Genomic DNA, 19,810 nt, shown 5'->3' on the forward strand with positions numbered 1-19,810 from the left:
ACTTAAAGAAGAGATAAAAAAGGAACTCAAAGAGGAACTTTAAAAGGAACTTAAAGAGAACATAAAAAAACAACTCAAAGAATACCAAGACAAATTAAAAAAAAAAAAAAACCAAACAAACCCGAGAAGATACAGAAACAATTAAATGAACTCAAACAAGCTCCAAAATGAAACTAAGGAGATTATAAAAAGGAAAGAGAGAGAGAGAGAGAGAGCAGGAGAGAAAGAGAGAGATGAAATAAAGAAGAAAGCAAAAGATATCAAAGAGGAGTTTAACAGAGACATGAAAGAGCTGAGAAAAAAAAAAGAAACAGAAATCCTGAACATAAAAAGTTTGTTAAATCAAATAAAAGACACAGTTGAAAGCCATTCCAGTAGACTAGAACAAGTGGAAGACAGAATTTCAGAGCTCTAAAACAAAATAAATATTAAAGAAAAAAGCAGAAGAATTCTTAGTCAAAAGACTCAAGAGCTGTGAAAGGAATATACATGAACTCTGCAATTACATCAAAAGACTAAATCTGTGAATTATGGGCATTGAAGAAGGAGAAGAGGTCCAAGTCAAAGGTATATGTAATATATTCAACAAAGTAGTAGCAGAAAATTTCCCAAATCTCAAGAAAGAGATGCCCACTCAGATACAGGAATTCTCTAGGATACCAAACTGACATGACCAAAATAGAACCTCTCTACGGCATCTTAAACTTAAAACAAGTAGCACAGAGAATAAGGAAAGAATATTGAAAGCTATAAAAGAGAAAAATCAAATAACATATAAAGGCAAACCCATGAAAATAACAGCAGATTTCTCAACAGAAAATTTAAAAACAAGAAGGGCATGGAGTGAGGTATTTTGAGCACTGAATGAAAACAAATTCAGTCTAGGATACTCTACTCAGCAAAGCTATCATTCAAAATTGATGGAGAAATAAAAGCCTTCCATGATAAATGGAAACTACAATATATGACCACCAAACAACCATTACAGAAGATTCTGAAATGAATCTTATAAAGAGAAGATGAAAACAAACACAACAATGAAAGGATGGGAAATAAACCTCAAGAGAAGAAAAGACAAGTAATCAGAGAGTAGCACAGAATTAGCTGCACACACACAAATCCTTTAACAACAGAAACAACTAAATGGCAGGAATCACCACATACCTCTCACTGTATGTTAATGGACTCAATTCCTCCATCAAAAGACACTGATTGGCAAACTGGATTAAAATGGAAGACTTGACAATCTGTTGTTTACAAGAAACCCACCTTATAGACAGAAATAAATATTGATTTAGGGTGAAAGGGTGGAATAAGATTTACCAAGCTAATAGCCCCCCAAAATAAGCAGGAGTAACAATACTTATATCAGATAAAGTGGACTTCAAACCTAAATTAGTCAGAAGAGACAAAAAGGATGCTAATAAAAGGAGCATCCAGAGAAAATAACAACTATTAACTTATATGCACCCAATGTTGTAGCACCCAACTTCTTTAAACATATACTAGTGGACTTTAAAACACAGAAAGACCACAACACAGGAATGGTGGGAGACTTTAATACTCCTCTCTCACTAATAGATAGTCATCCAGACAAAAATCAACAAAGAAATTCTACAATTGAATGATACCATAGATCTAATGAATCTGACAGATGTCTACAGAGTATTCCATCCTACAACAGCACAATATACATTCTTCTCACAGCCCATGGAACTTTCTCCAAAGTATACCATATCTTAGGTCACAAAGCAAGTCTCAACAAATATAAGAAAATTGAAATAACCCCCTGCATATTATCTGACCACAACACAATAAAACTAGAACTCAACAGTTTTGGCACCACAAAGGCACCAAAAACATATGATGGAGAAAAGACAGCCTCTTCAACAAATGTTACTGAGAAAACTGGATAACTGCCAGCAGAAAACTGAAACTAGATTTATGTCTTTTACCCTGTACAAATATCAACTTAAAGTGGATTAAGGACCTTAATATAAGACCTGAAACTTTGAGGCTAGGGCAGGAAAGAGAAGGGAATACACTGGAAGCAATAGGCATAGAAGTGAGTTCCTTAGTAGAACTGAAATGGCTCAGCAACTAAGAGAAGTATTGACAAGTGGGACAACATGAAATTAAAAAGCTTCTTCACAACAAAAGAAATGGTTTCTAAATTGAAGAGGCTGCCCACAGAATGGGAGAAAATCTTTGCCAGCTATACATCTGACACAGGATTGATAACCAGAATATACATGGAGCTCAAAAAACTAAACTCCCCAAAAATCAATGACCCAATGAAGAAATGGGCAAATGAACTAAACAGGCTTTTTCAGAGGAAGAAGTCCAAATGGCTAAAAAAAAAAAAAAAAAAAACCACATGAAAAAAGGCTCACCATCCCTGGCCATAAAGGAAACGCAAATCAAAACCACATTAAAATTCTACCTCAGTCCTGTTAGAATGGCTACCATCAAGAACACATACAACATATGTTGGCAAGAATGTGGGGGAAAAGGAACCCTCATACACTGCTGGTGGGAATGTGAATTAGTACAACCATTATAGAAAACAGTATGGAGGCTCCTCTCAACACTAAAAATAGGATTGCCATAGGATCCAGCCATACCACTCTTAGGAATATATCCAAAGAAATGAGAGTCAGGTTACAACAAAGGCATCTGAACATCATGCTTATTGCAGCACTATTCACAATAGCTAAGCTATGGAAACAGCCAAGATGTCCCACTATTGATGAATGGAATAAGAAAATGTGGTACTTTTATACTATGGAATTTTATTCAGCCACAAAGAAGAAGGAAATCTTGTCATTCACAGGTAAATGGATGGAACTGGAGAACATCATCTTAAGTGAAGTTAGCCAGGCTGAGAAGGCCAAAAGCCACATGCTCTCTCATATGTGGAATACAGTCCTAATGCAGATACAGCAATATTATGAAAAACAGGTCATTCTAAGAGGGGTAAAGTAAAAGAAGGAAATTAAAAAGGTGAATATGGTTGATGTACTTTCTATACAAGAATGAATATAGAATTTTTAAACTGGTTGAAACCACCATAAGAAAGGGACTAAGGTAGAATGATGAAAAATAGAAGAGATGAATCAATTCAGGTTATAATACACATTTACATGGAAATGTCACAATGAAACTCCCTGTGTAGTTATCTTAAACAAGCAAAAATGTCATATTTTTTTCTTTTCTCGTCTACAAAATAGAACAGGAGGGTGGAACAGGTCCTTCTGGGAGAGGGGGTTGCTACTAGTGGGAGCAACCCCTCCAGGGGTGGAGGTTGCAGGGAAAGGGTATAGGAGGATGAATATGATGCAAATATTGTGCACACATGTATGCAAATGTAAAAATGATACCTGTTGAAACTACTCCGGGAATGGGGAGCAGTGGAGGATGGATAAAGGAGAACAGTGGAAGGGGCGAATTCAAGTACCACATATTTGATATATTGTAAGAACTTTTGTAAATTCCACAATGTACTACACCCAACACAACAATACATTTTTTAAATGGAAAAAATAAATAGAGGCATTTAAAATATAAAAGATGCTAGGATTAGGCAAGGCTTACAAAGTGTCAATAATGCCTTTAAGCACTTTGTGAATATTTCATGCAATCTTCATGATATCCTTAAGAGTCAGTTCTTATTATACCTGTGGCAAAAGGGATGCCAAGGCAGAGATATGAAGCAACTTTGCCAGAGTCACACAGCTGACAGCTGGTAAGTGGCAGAGCCAGGATGCAAACATCGCTCTGTCTCCTGGATCTATACATCCAAGCTGTCCTACTTCTCTCAATGGTGTGATAACCAAGCATTAGTTGTTTGCTCTGGCTCTTCACCAACAGGGTGATCTCAGGCTACCCAATCTTCCCATTTCCTCATCCACCAAGGTGGAACCAGATAAGCTGTCTTATAGTTGCTGCCAGGGGCTGAAGTAACATCTAACATGAAGCACACACAGGGTCAGTGCCAGGCATGAGTTGATGCTCAATAAACATTATCAGTGACTACTAGTATGAGTATTGCTATCTTTGTCATCTTTGGGGTCTTTTTTTCCTCTGAATCTTCACAAAAAAAAACCTGTGAGGTAACCAAAGTGGCTGTTGCTTGCTTTATTTTTTAGCTAGTAAAATAGAAATACAAGACATGAAGAAGCAGGTTCTGAACCAGGGCCCACATCTTTTGATGCTGCCTTTGCATTTGGTCTAACCTGGGCTCACTCTGCCCAGCTATCCTCTGCTGGACACAAGACACAGTTGCTGTTTAGAAAGATTAGAGCAAAGATTTCAACAACTGTCATCTTCCATTCATGTCACACCCCTGTCATTGCCTGGGGACAGAGCCAGGTCTTACCCATTCCCTCCTAGTGTAAGTAAGGTACTAGCAAGGAAGAGTCACAAGCTCATTGCACCTTTAAGACTGTCTTTATTATCTGGGTCCAGGAAGAGTGTTTATGTTCTTGTCATCATCAATTCACACACATGGCCCACAGAGGACCTCTGTCCCCCCCACTCCTGATCACCAGGTGAGGGGAACATGGAGAACATACTCATGCCTTCTTTTGCAGTCAGTGGTCCTACAACTACAGCTAGAAGTGGAGGGGGAGCCCCTGGATAAGGGACCTGGGTGTCTGCTGCCCTTGGCCTTGTTTTCATTTCTTTTCCAACTACCCTTTCTGTGATTTTTCACATCACCATTTTGCCTTCAGAGACTCTCTTGGGAATGCAGATTTTGTTCTGTTGCTCCATGTAATTCCCAGAGCTGGGAATGAAAATTGTTTCCTTTCACATCTCATCTGTGTTAGAGGGTGATTTGTAAACTATAGGGTCTGGAACTCCTTCCTCCAGTGGCTCCTCCTCTTCCTCCCTCCCTCCACTACCACTTTTGGGAATCTGCAGCACACAGGAGTCCGAGGTCAGGGTGTCCTGGAAGTCATTCCCTAGGTTCGGAGGCCTAGGTTCTGGAAGCCACAGTGATGAGAGCATAAAGCCATCCATTCCCATCAGAAGCAAACAGAAACAGCCCCACAGCTGAACTCACCAACTATGAGAACAAACACTCCATGCTCAAGGTTGAGAGCTGGCTTTGATCCATGAATGTCATAGTAGATTTTCCAAACTTTTCAGGCTTGCGTTTCATTTCCAGACTTCGATTCTCAAAGGGGCAATGAGGAAGAGGCACAGCATAAGAAGTTTTGAACCAGGAAATGAAATTACTTTTCTTCATGGCCATAGAGCTAAATGATAGAAACGAAGCCCAGGGACTCATTTTTCTCTGTGTTACACCAAAATGCAGAAAGCAGATGGCATAGGGTCATTAGGAAAGGGACTTGTCTTCCTCTGATCTGAATGTGGCTGGTGGTCAGCTGCCTTCACGGAGTCCTGCCCTGACACTGGACTCCTGGAAGCTAGAACAAGAGAGAGGGATAAGTGAATCAAGCCTCAGGCTGACCTCCCCACTTACAGCACTACAACTGAGCCAGTTCCCTAGGAACACAGTGTGGATGTTCTGGGTTGCCTGTCCTACCTCAGCAATGCATGCACAATGATCCCCACCCATCACTGCCTGTGGCTCTATAACTTATTTTGTACTACACTGTGCCATCTTGTTGTCACATTTCAAATCCTCACTTCCACATGACTCACATAATAGCACTGTCTTCATTCTTGCAGGCCTATAACTGTCTATGAGTTCTGAGCAGCATTGTCACAAAGGCTGAGGTATAGGCCTCGTGTCATGAACTAGTGGTAAGCTACTGCTTACTTTGTCACTGTCAACAAGTCACTCAACCTTTTGGGACCTCATCTTTCCTGATCTGTAAAATGGGGAAGAAATAACTAAAGGACTTATATCAACTGATTAACACAATGCCCCACACAGAGTACAAACTCTAAGATGCCAATTAGCCTTTCTAAGTATGTCTGGGAGCCCAGGGAAAGAGCCACTTCTGAGATGTGAGCCAAGGCAGGAGGGAGGGAACAGGGTCAGTGAAAATGGTGACAAAAGGCTAACTGCAGAACTCTGTCTCTATCCCCTCAGCTCATATGCGGTCTGAGGTTTTAAAGTCATTTATCATCCCCATTTCCATCTTTACACTAATCATTGTTCCAGAGTCACTCAAGTTCAGAGAGGCTCTTGCATTAGATGTGAGGCTCATGTACATCTGACGTTCCAGAAAGCAAGCAATCAAGAGGGCTTCTATCTTCTGCTTCCATTCCTACATCAATGAGTGGGCTCTAGTCACCATGAGCACCTGTTCGCCCCTCAGGCTTCTTCCTGGACCTGGTTCAATAATCAGTTTTGCTTTAAGATCATAAGATCAATAGGCAGTTTTCTGTACAAACAATTACACTGACACAAGTTCCATTTGCTAGTGTGCTGACCATTAATGAATATAAGTGAGGACATAAGCACAGAGAATTTTGGGCTATTGGACCCATCTCCAGACTCACCTAAGCCTCAGACCCAGAGGAAATGAAAACTGGGGAGAGGGCTCTGGAGCAAAGAAGGAGAAGAGGAAAGCCTGAGACAAGTAGAGCCGCGTTCCTGGGGCAACAATGGCAGACGAATCAAATGGAGTGTTTAGCTCATGCATACATGCAAGCTAAGCCGACAAGGAATAAAGATTCATGGATCTCTCAAGTGTGGCGTTTTTATAGGGTGTGGTCAAGACAGAGTTAGCAAAGTGCAGATATCAATCGTTACAGGTTCATTTGATAACTATAGCATATCCTCTCCTCTCTCTCTCTCTCTCTCTCTCTCACACACACACACACACACACACACTGAATCATGTTCAGTAATCTTTTATGTTCTTTGGAAATTGTTATGAGGTTTTTTTTTAGTTTTGCTTTTTGGCTAATTCTCTATTAATTTTTTTATTATTTCATTTTGAATTATGGAACTTATTGCAGTATTACATTTCTTTGAAATGTTATCATTACTACAATTTTAAAAGGCATTAAATTTCTCAAATATGGAAGCATGCAGGTTAATTATAAGGACCATCTGTTGGAAAGGATTTGGTTCAGTTTTGGTTTGGTATCATAGCAAATACAGAAAAATAGAGTTGATTACAGCAAGAAGTTGAGGTTTTTCTGTTGAGAACGCTTGGCTATCTGTCTCCAAAATTATCACCACCCATCAATGTTAAAAAAGCAATTGAATTCTTCCTATCCAACATCCCTTCATGCCTCAGTTTCTCCCGATATAAAAGGATACTCAACAACACATCTACCACCCACTCAAGTCATAGACATGTCATAAGAATCTGTGAGAGAAAAATCTCCATGGAACAGAATTGTGGTTACAGAATTTGTTTGGTGTCTTTGTAACTGTTCCAAAAGCGAGGGTTATCCGAATACAAATGAAAATAGACCTAGAAAGGGTTGGAGTTGCTAAAATGTGAAGGAATTCAGCAAAAAAAATTATTCCCAATCAACAGTCAGGCTCTGCTCAAGATGTTCTCCTGCTTCCAGACAGCACCGTGAGTTCTTTGTAACCACGTGAATAATCAATTTCCTGGCTTAATCTCTCACAAAGGATTTTGGAAAGACACTCAGTGCTAGCATATAGCATTTCATAGAATTCTTACTCCCCCTTTTCTTCAACACTTTTTAATTTTTTCTTTCTGATTTCTCTTCTTAAAAAATTTTTAACTTAGCATTTCATCATTCATTCATCTCTCTTGCCTTTTCCACATTTTTCTCTATTCTAACCTGTCCATTTTTCATGTTCTTTGTTTTTCTTCTGTCACCTCCATTTCTACCTTCATTTCCCTTAAACTCATTTTCCTCCATTTTATTTCTCTCCTGAAGAAAAATTTCCTGATAACAATAAAAAGACAACTGGCTGAGACTGTGTTGGGGAAAAGAACTGAACCCACATGCTGGAAGCTGGATGAACCAAACCATTTCATCAATTTGCCTCAATGCTGCCTGACAATTCAAATGAGATTTGGCTAGCACAGAGTTGCAAGTCTTTTGGAAATTCCATATATTTTTGACATTTTACCCCAATCCAATTCCACAATCCAGATGGTAAAAGAATTTCCTTGTTTACATGAGATGAATTCTTATCTGTCATCATTCACACCCACAAGACCATTGCTTACAACCCCAAGACTGCCTATTGGTACCATCATTTTGCTATGGTTTAATGTTCATTACTGTGCACAGTTGGGAAATGTAGCCTTCTGGTTAACTACATTTTCTAAATGAGAATTACAAGGTATATATTCTGCGGATTACTGACATCTAGACTCCTGGGATAATCTAAACACTAAAGTAAATTGAATGAGTTTAGTCTTTCTTGGAAATTCCAGAGGAAACATCATAACTTAGGGAATATCAGATGTATTATAGATGTACAAGATAATTGAGATTTTAATTTTATGACACAGAAGTGGGGATTTGTATATGGTACAGGACAAGTCACATTGTCTTTTTATAAACTTACCTACTCTGTTATAAATATGTTTAAGTGTTCGAAGGAAAAAAAATCATGACCTGCCAAGATATATGTATATATAATATATGAAATTTATATATCTACAGATATATAAATATGTATTATACACATGTGTACACACACACTCTTATGCACACAAGTCTGGGAAGATAAGCACCCAAATTTTAATAATAGTCTTGTGGGTGATGGAATTACAGGTGAATTTGTTTTCTTCTTTTGGTTTATCTGTACTTTCTAGTTTAAAGGAACAATAATAATAATCAAGGTTTCCTTCTCTAATATAAAAATCTTTAGCTGGACAAATCACAAAGCCCAATATTAAAAGCAGCACAAGAACTCATCTCAAAATAGATTAAGAACAGGTTAAATGAAAAGAATGGGTTCAGAAAACACTCCCCATTTGGAAAAACCTCCATTACATGAGTTGCACTGTCAGTTATGATCTTGGGGTCAAGTGCTATAGTGTTTGCAGTGACAGCAACATGAAATTTGGGGAAATGTTATTGCCTTGGGGAATGGAGATGGGACTTGGATCATTGCCTGCCATTTCAGGCAGGGCTCTGTGCATCATATAGGATATGAGCTGTGTTTACAAGAAAGATTCTAACATTTGCGAATTAAAATCAACCTTTTTTTTTATTCCTACATCTGTTTCCAACCTCCTAGATAGATAATAAGATATGGAAGACCACATCTTGGTTTTTAACATGGATTACTCATGACTTGAGCAGAATGTTTGGTCTGAGCCTGAAGTCAGACTCCACCAGGTCTTGTCCATTGTCCTCAAGGCCTTGACCCTCTTCAGCTGACCCCATCAGATCCTTTGCCTATTCTGATACTTGGCAGCTTAGGGCCTTATGTGGTGGGCCCCTGAACCTCTACCCTGCCCTGGCTTGGTCTTTGTTCTATGTTGGCTCCACTTTTTGCCCACTTACTTGTTTCCATATCAGTTAAATTCCAAGGTATTCACTAGTGGAAGGGTAGATTGGCTTCAGAAGTATAAACAGAGAAAGGAGCCTTGAATTCAAGAAATGAATTTGGAGAGGGGAGCTCCACTAATAAGAGAAATCTATGCTAGTGACACAAAAGGTGCAGTAGTCTCCAGGATGTGTATAGTGGTTGCCATTCTCAAATTGCCTCCAGATGCCTCCTGTTTCTATCTACCAGTAAAAGAGGCCATCCCATGGAGGAAGTAAATGTCCAGATTGCAGAAGCTTCCAAATTATCCAGGGATCAGAGCAGATGCTTGCCATCACTCAACCACCTCTAAGAGGTTCTCTGAGTCCTCGGTGGTATCCAGCATCACTCAGGCTCACTGTTGATGCTGGACACAGTATTGAAGCCTGGGATTCTGATGTCAGCCTGCAGATCCTTCTAACCTGCTCATCTAGAGCTCCTGCATACAGCAGACTTTTTTTTAAAAAAAGTCCCTGTAAGACCTATTACAGTTCTGTGCTAAGACCACATATTTATTTCTGAATGAACTCCCAATAATACAGTCCCCAGTGGTTACGCGGTTGGCATGTCTGTCTTCAGCACTCTGTAGTTTCAGGCAATACTTTCGATCTTATATATTCCTCAGAGCAACCCTGGAAAGAAGGCCCTCTTTCATCACCACTTCCAGGGTGAGAAAAATGAAGGAGGAGGTCTTGCCCCTGCCCTGGACACAGCCCTAGGAATTCTGACTTCAGTCTAATTCTTTCTGTCACAGCAGTGGTTCCCAAGACTAGTGGCTGGTCAAAGTTGCCTGTAAAGCTGCTTAACAAACCAAAGTCATGAATTCTACTCTGGACCTCCTGAGTCACCCTTGCGGTGAATTTTGCCAATCTTTACTGTCCACAAGTTGCCTCAAAGATGTTTCTGCTGTCCTATAGCCTTCAAGCCCAAACAAGGTTAAGAATAGCCATGCTGTTCGTGAACCCCAGGTAGGAAGGTCAGGAAGGTTTGATGGCCATGTTTAGGAAGGCTTAAAAGGTAGCTGAAAGACTTCTGAGCTGAGAATGGGGATCTTCCTGAATAGCTGGCTTCAAACCAGCTAGAGCCTAGCTAAGTAGGCATGTCTGGAAAGATGCTCATATTGGTGGGACTCTGTAAAGAAAGGGGCAAGAACCCTGGCAATTAAGTGACCACAAACCAAGCTAAGGAGCACCCATCATGGGGACTGCAAATGCTGGGAAGGTTCTTCCAGTTTGGAAGAGTCATAGTTGGAAGCTACCACAACCCCCAGCAGGCCACCCACTAAACCTTAAACTCGGTCAGGAAAGAGGCCCTCACACTAATGTTCTCCAGAGGAACAATTAGGAGCTGGTTTAAGAAGTCCTCCAAATTGACTTAAACTGCCACAAACCCAGCAAGCAGACACCACTGACTGTGGTTTCTAAGGAAGGGTCACCTCCAGAGAGGACCCTGGGCTCCTTGCCGAAGCACTCTGTGCAGGTCAGTCTGGAAACCATTACTAAAAGCATAGAGAATCAGTTAAGAGACAAGGTGAAGCAAGCTGAAATTTGCAAAACACATTAACAGGAGCCTGATGAGATGCCAGAAGTGCCTGCCAGCAGGGACAATTTTTAGTCAATACTGAAAGTGGCTGCTTAAATATCCTGAGTCAACAGGATTCTGATTTCTCTGTGACTCTGTACTCCCATTTAATTATTTGATTGAACTTGGAAGTCTCCCCAAATCTATAAGGAAGTGAAAGAAAAGTGTGTTATTAAAAACAAAAGAGGTTATGGGTGTTACCTGCAGGCCTGGGTCCTGCCAGTGCTTCCTACTGCCATAACAGAAGGTGGCCAGGGTTCACAGGGGTTCAATGAGGCCCCTTTAAAGAGGGTGAAGGGTGAGCATTAGGCCTCAGCTGGCCCCAAGGGAAGCATTTATATGGTGTTCCTGCAGGCCTCTGAGATACTCTGTGTCACCCACAGAGCAGGAAGGAGACAGGGAATCGCCTGAGTCTCATACCCGAGAGCCAAGTTGATAGAAGGCACGTAATTGAAGAGCCTCTCTGTATGGGTGGCAGATGTGATTTATGAGGTAAGTCCTGAAAGTTCACCCAATTCTCTAGATCTTAGAAAGCAGATTGGTCTAGAGGAATTGAGATCTCACCACCTAACTTCAGAAACCAACGGGCTTTGGCTACTAATGGGAATGCTTCCCTATCAAGATGCCCACAAAAGGGTCAATGTGGTGGGAAGGGTTGAAGGACTTCTGCAGGGGCCCTCTAGCAGCCTCTGCTACCTCAGAGCTAAGCTGGGCCTACAAATCCACAAGAGCTGGCACCAAAACCAGAAAAGAGGGCCCTGTGAGCAGAAGACGTGCATTCTGGGAGGTGAAATGCTATGTCCGCTGCCATCCATGAACATACCATGGGGTACTCAACTCACACTACCAGGAAAGGTGTGAAAAAATGTGGGTTTGGGTAGATTTGAAGCCCCTAGCCCAGCTGGCTGTGTGCTCATTTCTCTGAATCTGTGGTAGTCATTCACCCACAATGTATGAACAATTTGTCATGAACACATCTGCTAACCACAGCCAGTAATTAGAATGTGCTCAGGTGGGGTCCACAGGAATCAGACAAACATGGCTGGACCACTGGAAAGCCAAGAAGTCCAAGTGGAGCAGCTAACCACTTGGGGAAACTGTGACATTGTTGTGATCCATCTCTGAAAGTGGACTCACATGGATGTGGTCCACCAAGACAATGAAGCCGGAAGATGAGACCCTCCTCCTTCCGTATACTGCCATGGGACCTTATAGCAACCTGAGCAAGTTTCTCGCCTCTGTTGTGGAAGCAGTAATGTGACTATTGGGTATAAAATGAGACAATGGGAGTGAAATGTTAGGATGAAGTTGTTCAACAAATGCCAGTTCTCCACCCCACCAGCTTTCACCAAAAAAAAGAGGTGACCTCAGTTTCTCCTTCTCTCAAAGTCAGTGTTAGTTTTTGTGCAGGAAAGCAACAGTTAGACAAGGTGCTGAGCCAGGGGCCCAACTGACTCCTGCCTCTGAGCAAAATGCCCAGTCCTGTTGGTCCCCTGTTGAAGGACCAAATACAGCAAGAGTCTGAAAAATATATTTGTGCACCTTCCTGGAGTCTGAGGAATTCTTAGACCCACTGTTCTGAGTGGCTTATGGAGCAACCTCTTAGGAATCCCAATGGCAGAGACCTGCTCCTGTTGAAGGGTCCATGGAGCCCCAGAAGCTCCACACCTTACCCCAGACTACATGGTCATATGTTCTGCACGTGGTTATGGAAGCTAAGGCCAAGACTGATGGAGGCTCCTGGATACCTCTTTGACCCTATCCCCCACCACTCTATTCCTTTCCCAGCCCTATCTAGAAATACTGACCTTTCTGTCTCCTGTCTTCCTGTCACCAAGACTGTGTCTGTCCTAGGAGACAGTGCTGCCTGGAAGCCCCCACCCAAACAGTCACATGGCAGCATTTTCCCTGTACCCTAGTTTCAGTTTAAATGCTGCTGCTCAAGGAAGGCTTCATTCCCCTCGTCTCCAATACGCAGTTTTACTTTCTCCTTAGTACTCATGTCTATCTGAAGTGATCTGATTTATTTTGTTTCATGTGAAGTATTCTGATTTTCTCTATGAAAACCCAAGCTGTGTGAAGGGAGGGACCCTAACACTTAGGCAATCACTGGCAGATCCCAGGATGGCTCCTGGCCTGATCTCTATTCTGGGAGCAGCATTGTTGGGCATATCCATGATTATCATAATCTTATCCTGTTACTGTTTGAACAACTATCCAGGCTTAGACACAACCAGAAACATGAAATTCTGGGACATAGGAGGGATGGAAATGCCCCTGGATCACAGGAGAAAGTCTGCTCTGAGCTCCTCAGGACATAGAATCACAAATGCCACCACCCATGGGTCCCCAGAATGGAAGTTTTTCTCTGTGCTTCTCACCGGAATTCAACAGAAGAGTGCAGGTCATCTCTCAGTCTCAGATTCTGAGATCAAACCAGAGGGAGGTCTTCAGGCCCTGACATGGTACCCAATGCCCAGGCTCAAGTGACACTCAGGAAACATTGTCTAATAAAAATGACATCAGCTGAGCTCTTACCTGGATGATTTAGCCATTGAATTGTTCTGACTCTTCACTTGGATTGTCTCATTTGTCTTGAAAAACTGGCTCAGTGACCAGGTTTGGTTTTTGAAAAAGGCATGGCATGATTCCCTGTGACAGAAATACACTGAGGCCTTGCCTTGGGAACTCCAGAACTACATGGATCTCCAGAGGGATCCATGTAGATCGCCTGGCATGGGATTTCCAGAAAGGGAGAGGGTAGCAGTGGTGGGCACTCTTCAGTCCCATCCCTGGGTCTTCATTTGCGACCCCATACTGAAAGCAAAATTGTGTCAGTTTGATAATGACTCTGAAGAGAGTGAATGACTCCCCAAGTAGCAGTGAGTGAGTAGAGCAGGCCAATACCCTGAGTTCTGTATAAACAGCCATCAGAGGGAGGTGACAGAAGGAGGTCTCAGCACTCCGAAGTAAGAGGAAGCATGCTACTAAGGACATGTGTTCTGAGAAACTTCCTTTTGTGGGTAGGTGCCAGCAGATCAATACATTTTTCTGAGATTCTTTTGGTGGAGGGATAAAGAGACCTTTTTAGAATAAGGGCACATCGGGTAGGGGAAGCTCAAAACAAAATCTGATTCAAAATACAGTGAGCAGAATGTCAGACACGTCTTGTTCTAGGGCCCCAAACTCCACCTGTGCCGCGGGCCCTTTCTAGCCTCTTTCCCACCCCCCATAATGTGTACCCCTGACCTCACCAATGGTCTTTATGGGCAATGTAGGGCTGGTGGGATGAGGATTAAAGCCAGACCCTGTACTCACCATCTACCTCCTCATTGTTGGGGAGCAGGTGCCGACCATCGCTGAATCCCATGGTGGCCATGGTTTTCGTGTCTTGGTTTCCCTGAGCACTGGGTTCTGCAAAAAGGCATACAGGAAGGAGCAATGACAACAGTCCCCCAGGGAGGCATCAGGATGCCTCTGAACATCAGCGGCCCCTAGATGTTTCCTTCAGCTGCTGTTGCAAGGCAGGACAGCAGTTCCAATGGTGAAATGCCACGCTGGGGAAGGACATTTGATGTATTTAATGTACTCAGCCCCTAGTAGATGGGGGTGTGCCTGCTTCTGAGAGCAGCACACAGACAGGCAGCCTGATAAGGGCTCACAGGTGGTGCTCTTTCTTGCTCCTGCTTCCTTTAGGTTCTATTCATGCCAGGGTAAGGGTGGGGCTGTCATCTGTGTGGAGGGCACAGGTGCCCTCTGCACTGCTTTGGTTTAAGACCCACTTCTTGACACCAACTTCTCTTTAGAGCCACCTGAAGTTCATCCCTCCACTCTTCCCCAGATCATCCAAAAAAGCCAGGGTGTGTGTCCCATGGGAAGACCCTGTCAGGATAGAGGCCAGCTTAGGAAGGTTAGTAGTCTATGTGGCAGTGTTCTCATGTCCCTCTTCCATTACTGGTCTTGAGAAACCCCACCCAGCTGTGTGGAGATGGTAATCGTTACTGGAGGAAATGTTCCAGGCCCCCAGAGGTTACTAAGGCACCAGCACTGTGCTCCAGGGACCACAGGGCAGCCTAAGAGACAGACACACCTGGCCCACAGCCTAAGGGCTGAGGCTCACAACTGTTGTAGAAAGGGCTGGGGAAAGAAAAAGACCAGATCCTCTCTTTTGAGACCAAATACTGGGCTGTGCACTTTCTCTGTATGCAGCTACTCAGCCAAGGAGGTCAGGGTAGAGGCTGGTCTTAGAGAGAGGGCACCTTTTTTCCCTATTATAAGCTATATTTAGGGACTATCTAGCCTGCAGCTTCCAAAGGAGGGCCCTTTCCCTATGTGCATAGAGACATTGTTTGGAGTCTAGGGGCTGGTTAGCCCTCCCCTCTTTCCGTACCTCTCTCCCTCCTCTTTCTCAGGCTCTCTATTAAAGTCTTTTAGTGGGAAGACATTCATTTTCCACTCTGATTGCTTCTCCCAGTTCAGAACTGGAAGTGGATTAGATTCTATTGACCAAGACCATGTTCCAGTTGCTGCTTCTCAAACTGCCAGTGTGGGAACCTCCTGCAGGTGAATGCACAGAACAGTGCAGGGTTTGAGCTGGGCACACCTTCTGGAACCACTATACCCTCTCCTGGTGCTATAGCTTCCAGCCCTGCCCTCCTCTCTCCCACCATCACATGCCAAAACGTCCCTCTCCCTTTGCCTTTGTCTATTTCTGACAACAAAGAAAAGGGAAAAAAATATTTCCCCTCTCTAGGAAACTTCTACACAGTGAGGATAGCATGTGGTGGGGAGAGGGGATGATGTCAGTGGGTAAGGAGCCCAGAATCTCCAATGAGGGTCACTAGTGAGCATTGCTGCTTGTCTTTAAGAGCCAAAATTGTTTCTAATTTTTCATTTAGACCCTTCTGTCTCAGTGTCTCCATCTGTAAAATGTGGGCAAAACCAATCTCAGTTACCAGGAATACTCAGGTGAGCTGATACTAGAGCGAAACCACTGTGGACACCTTTTCTTTTCTTTTTCTTTCTTTTTTTTTTTTTCTCTTGTGGTCTCTAGGTTTGAACTCAGGGCTTTGTGCTTGGTAGGCAGGCACTCTACCACTTGAACCATGCCTCCAGTGCTTTTGGCTGTGATTATTTTGTGGTTATTTTGCTTTTTTGCCCAGGCCAGCTTGGACCATGATCTTCCTACTTGAAGCATCTCACCATTGCCAGAATGCCAGGCATGCATCAGCATGCCCAGTTATTGGTTGAGATGGAGTCTCCTTATCATTTTGCCAGGACTGGCCTCAAACTGCAATCCTCCCCCCATCTCAACCTTAAAGTAGTTGGGACTGTAGACGTGAGTCACCAGGGCTTGGCCTATAAACACCATTTTTAAAGTTCTGCAAGTACCCATGTCTTTGTTGAGACAGCTCCACTTTCAAATAGAGTGACTACAATTCACGTGTCTCCGACAGACTTTCTGCATATATTAGCTATGCAAATAAGGGACCCTGGACTGAGAAGTTTTCCTCTAGGGACCCCTGGAGCAGCTGAAGATTAGCAGCTGTCAGAATGAATCCATTTCCTTCTCCTCCTCAGAGGATGGAAAGGTTTTCCTCCTGTTGCTGGGTTTCCCCTCAGGTCTGTGTTTCTCTCTGAAACAGGATAGTCGCTACAGGACATGGGAGTATGGGATGGACTGGATCTAACTTGCAGCTGGAGACCTTTTCGTTGAACTCTGGCTTCTTTTTTGGGTACCATGAGCCAAACAGTGATCCCCAAACCAATTAAACACTGGGTTGTTTTACCCTAACCTCTCATCATCTTGTCATTGCTGGAACTGGTGAGTTAAAATTTTGTCCCTGTTCACAGTTTTGGAAGTCAGAAGAAAATGAGGAAAGTGGAAGGTGTTACTGTGTGAGGAAAGCCTGCTTGGGAAACTTCTCTAGGGCAAAGGACAAAGGGGAGCGCTCTGAAACCATTCCCTACCCCTGAAGCACTTAAGGGAAAATCTCTCAGATAGAAAAGAGCCATGAAAACTAATGCATGTGAGACCTTTGAGGCTAGTTAAGCCTGTCAGCCCAGTTCAAGGGGCATCAGATTCTCCAGAATGCAAGAAGTGAACTGATCCTTGGGAGCTTCTACCACCCAGAAGGTGGTGAGTAGGATGCTACCTGATGACTCTGTAGACGCAAGGACCACTGGACACACCTAGAGTGCTTCATGGGAAAATCATCAGTGCTGATGGCAAGACTACCCGTATTTGCTTACCCTTGTGATCAAGTCGAGTTTTAGGTCTCCCCATGATCTTGTCCTCTGTGGCGTTCAAGTTCTGAATCAAAAAGTATGTGGTCATTTTCCCTTTACCTTTTACTTCAATTTCACCCCTCTCCATGATTTCAAACCCTTGATTTTTCAGGGCTCTGCATAGAGAAAAACAATGCACCAGCTATCAAAGACCCAAGAGACGGTGATGCAAGAAGTCTGGGATCTAGGACAGACAGCAGAAGAGGAGGGAGGACCAGGACATCAGTTAGAGTCTGAGGAGGGTACAAAGGCAGTGAGGAAGGTAGGGAAGGAAGGAAGAATGAAGTTAGGGCACACTGAGCAGGGTACCCAAGGCCAAGAGAGGGCACAGAGGAATTACCAATCCCCGTGATCCTATCCCAGTGATCCTCCCTCCAACACATCCCTCACAAATGAAGCCCCCATTTTTACTGCACTGCTGTGTTCACCAGCAGTACCAGTTTTGTCTAAGTCCTACCCTGGACACCTGCTCAAGATTAAGTTCATGCATTTCCATAAAACCTTCCTCTGTGGGGCAGGCTTCTTCCCCTGGGATCCCAGGCACACACTCTAACTTCCATAGGAAAAATAGAGTAATTAAATATCAGGGAGTCTGAGCTCTGAACCCTGCTTGCTTTTAGGCTCTTCTCCTTCCTGGCCTACCTGGACATGAGGTAAGTCGTTAACTTTTTTGACCTTACTTTTTCTCATCTGTAAATAGGGATAATGGCAGACATCTCATGGAGTTGTTCAATAGCAAATGAATCAATATAGACACAGGAATTAGAATCTGGGCTGACAGAGTGGATCAAGTAGTTGAGAAATTTAGAATTCAATGAGACCCATTATAAGTGCCTAAGAAACTGTAGGAATCCTTTTTTTTTTTTTTCCATTACTGAGGTTTAAGCTCAGACCCTCTACCAGGTGAGGTACCTGCCACTCCTTTATGCTTTTTTTGAGCTAGGATGTTACTTTATGCCCAGGCTGGCCTGGACTACAACCCTCCTATTTATGCTTCCCACATAGCTGGAGTAATAGGTGCATGCCACCATACCCAGCCATTGGCTGAGACGGGTTCTTGTGAATATTTTGCCCCAACTGGCTTCAAACTGCAGTTCTGTCAATCTGTGCCACCCATGTAGCTAGGATTACAAGCCTGAGTCACTGTGCCAGGCCTATACGTATCTTTATCATTGTATTTATCTCACTTTAAAAGTAATTAACTATGAGGCTGGGTACCACAGGGCACCTGTAGTCCCAGCTACACTAGGCAAAAGCATGAGACCCTATCTGAAATATAACTAAAGCAAACAAGGGCTGGAGGTGGGGGTGGTTCAAATGGTAGAGCACTTGCCTAGCAAGCATGAGGACAAAACTCCATTTCTACCAAAAAAAAAAAAAAAATAACTGAATTTTCTTTCTTCCTCGTCTAGACCAAGGATAAGCAAACTTTTTCAATACAACACCAGATAGTAAATACTTCAGGCTTTACAGGCCATATAATCTCTGTCACAATTACTCAACTCTGCTATTATATCATATAATCTAAGCCATAGAAAATATGTAAACAAAAGAGCATGGCTGTGTTCCAATAAAACTTTACTTACAAAAATAAGTAGCAGATTGGATTTGGCTTGTGGTTTATAGTTTTCTGTACTCTGCACTAAACAAAATGCTCATTGAGAGCAAAAAGTATGTTATAGTAGAGGTTCCACAGTATTTATTGTCTGGCACAATGCCTTCTGTAAGCCAGTGAAGCATGGGAGAAAAACTATGAGTATTCTCTACTACCCCCATCCCATGGGAAAGGAAGTTCTGAAAGGAGGGAGGGACAAAGGAAGGCATGAATAAATGAATGGCTACCTGTAGGCTGTGGGACTGAGATGTACTTTGTTGGGAAACCCGTGACTTTCCATCCTAGAGGCTGTATTCACAGTGTCACCAAACAAGCAGTACCGTGGCATCTTATCTCCCACAACACCTACTAACACTGGTCCAGTATGAATCCCCACTCTGATCTGTACAAAGAGAGCCTCACTGAAAACAAACCATCTAATCCTTTTGCTTTTTCTGCATAATTTACAAAGTAAAACCCACACATATTAAAAGAGTTTATCCCCATGAGTTTTGACCAGTGCATGTATCCCTGTAACTATCATCAAAATGAAATGTAGAATAATTCTGTTAAAAAATGTTACCCCTTTCCATTTAAACTCCCCTTACCCAACTCCCGACAGATAACCACTTTCTTGTATCTTTTAACCAAAGATTAATTTACATGCTCCAGAACCTCACATAAATAAAATAATAATGAAATAACGGTATACGTTGTTTACTGTCGGACTTCACTGACTCAACATAGTGTTCTTGAGAGTCATTCATTGCTATGTGTACCAGTAGTTCATTATTTTCATTCATGAACAACAAGAGTACACCATGACTCATTTATCCATTCTCTTCTTCATGAGTAGTTTGGAACTATTGTTATAAAGGCTGGTATGAACATTTCTG

General features: G+C 42.6%; 1 protein-coding gene across 1 annotated transcript in view; it reads right to left on the minus strand.

The window, feature by feature from the left end:
• Positions 1-5,304: 5,304 nt before the first annotated feature.
• The window catches only part of LOC109681095 (guanylate cyclase soluble subunit beta-2-like), a 50,102-nt gene continuing 35,596 nt past the window's right edge, over positions 5,305-19,810 (minus strand). Inside the window, 4 exon segments of the mRNA XM_020155664.2 lie at positions 5,305-5,432; positions 14,351-14,446; positions 17,285-17,436; positions 19,163-19,317. Of these exon segments, the coding sequence (XP_020011253.2) occupies positions 5,305-5,432; positions 14,351-14,446; positions 17,285-17,436; positions 19,163-19,317 (531 nt within the window).

This window comes from Castor canadensis, chromosome 10 (assembly GCF_047511655.1).
Source record: "Castor canadensis chromosome 10, mCasCan1.hap1v2, whole genome shotgun sequence".
Lineage (NCBI taxonomy): Eukaryota > Metazoa > Chordata > Mammalia > Rodentia > Castoridae > Castor > Castor canadensis.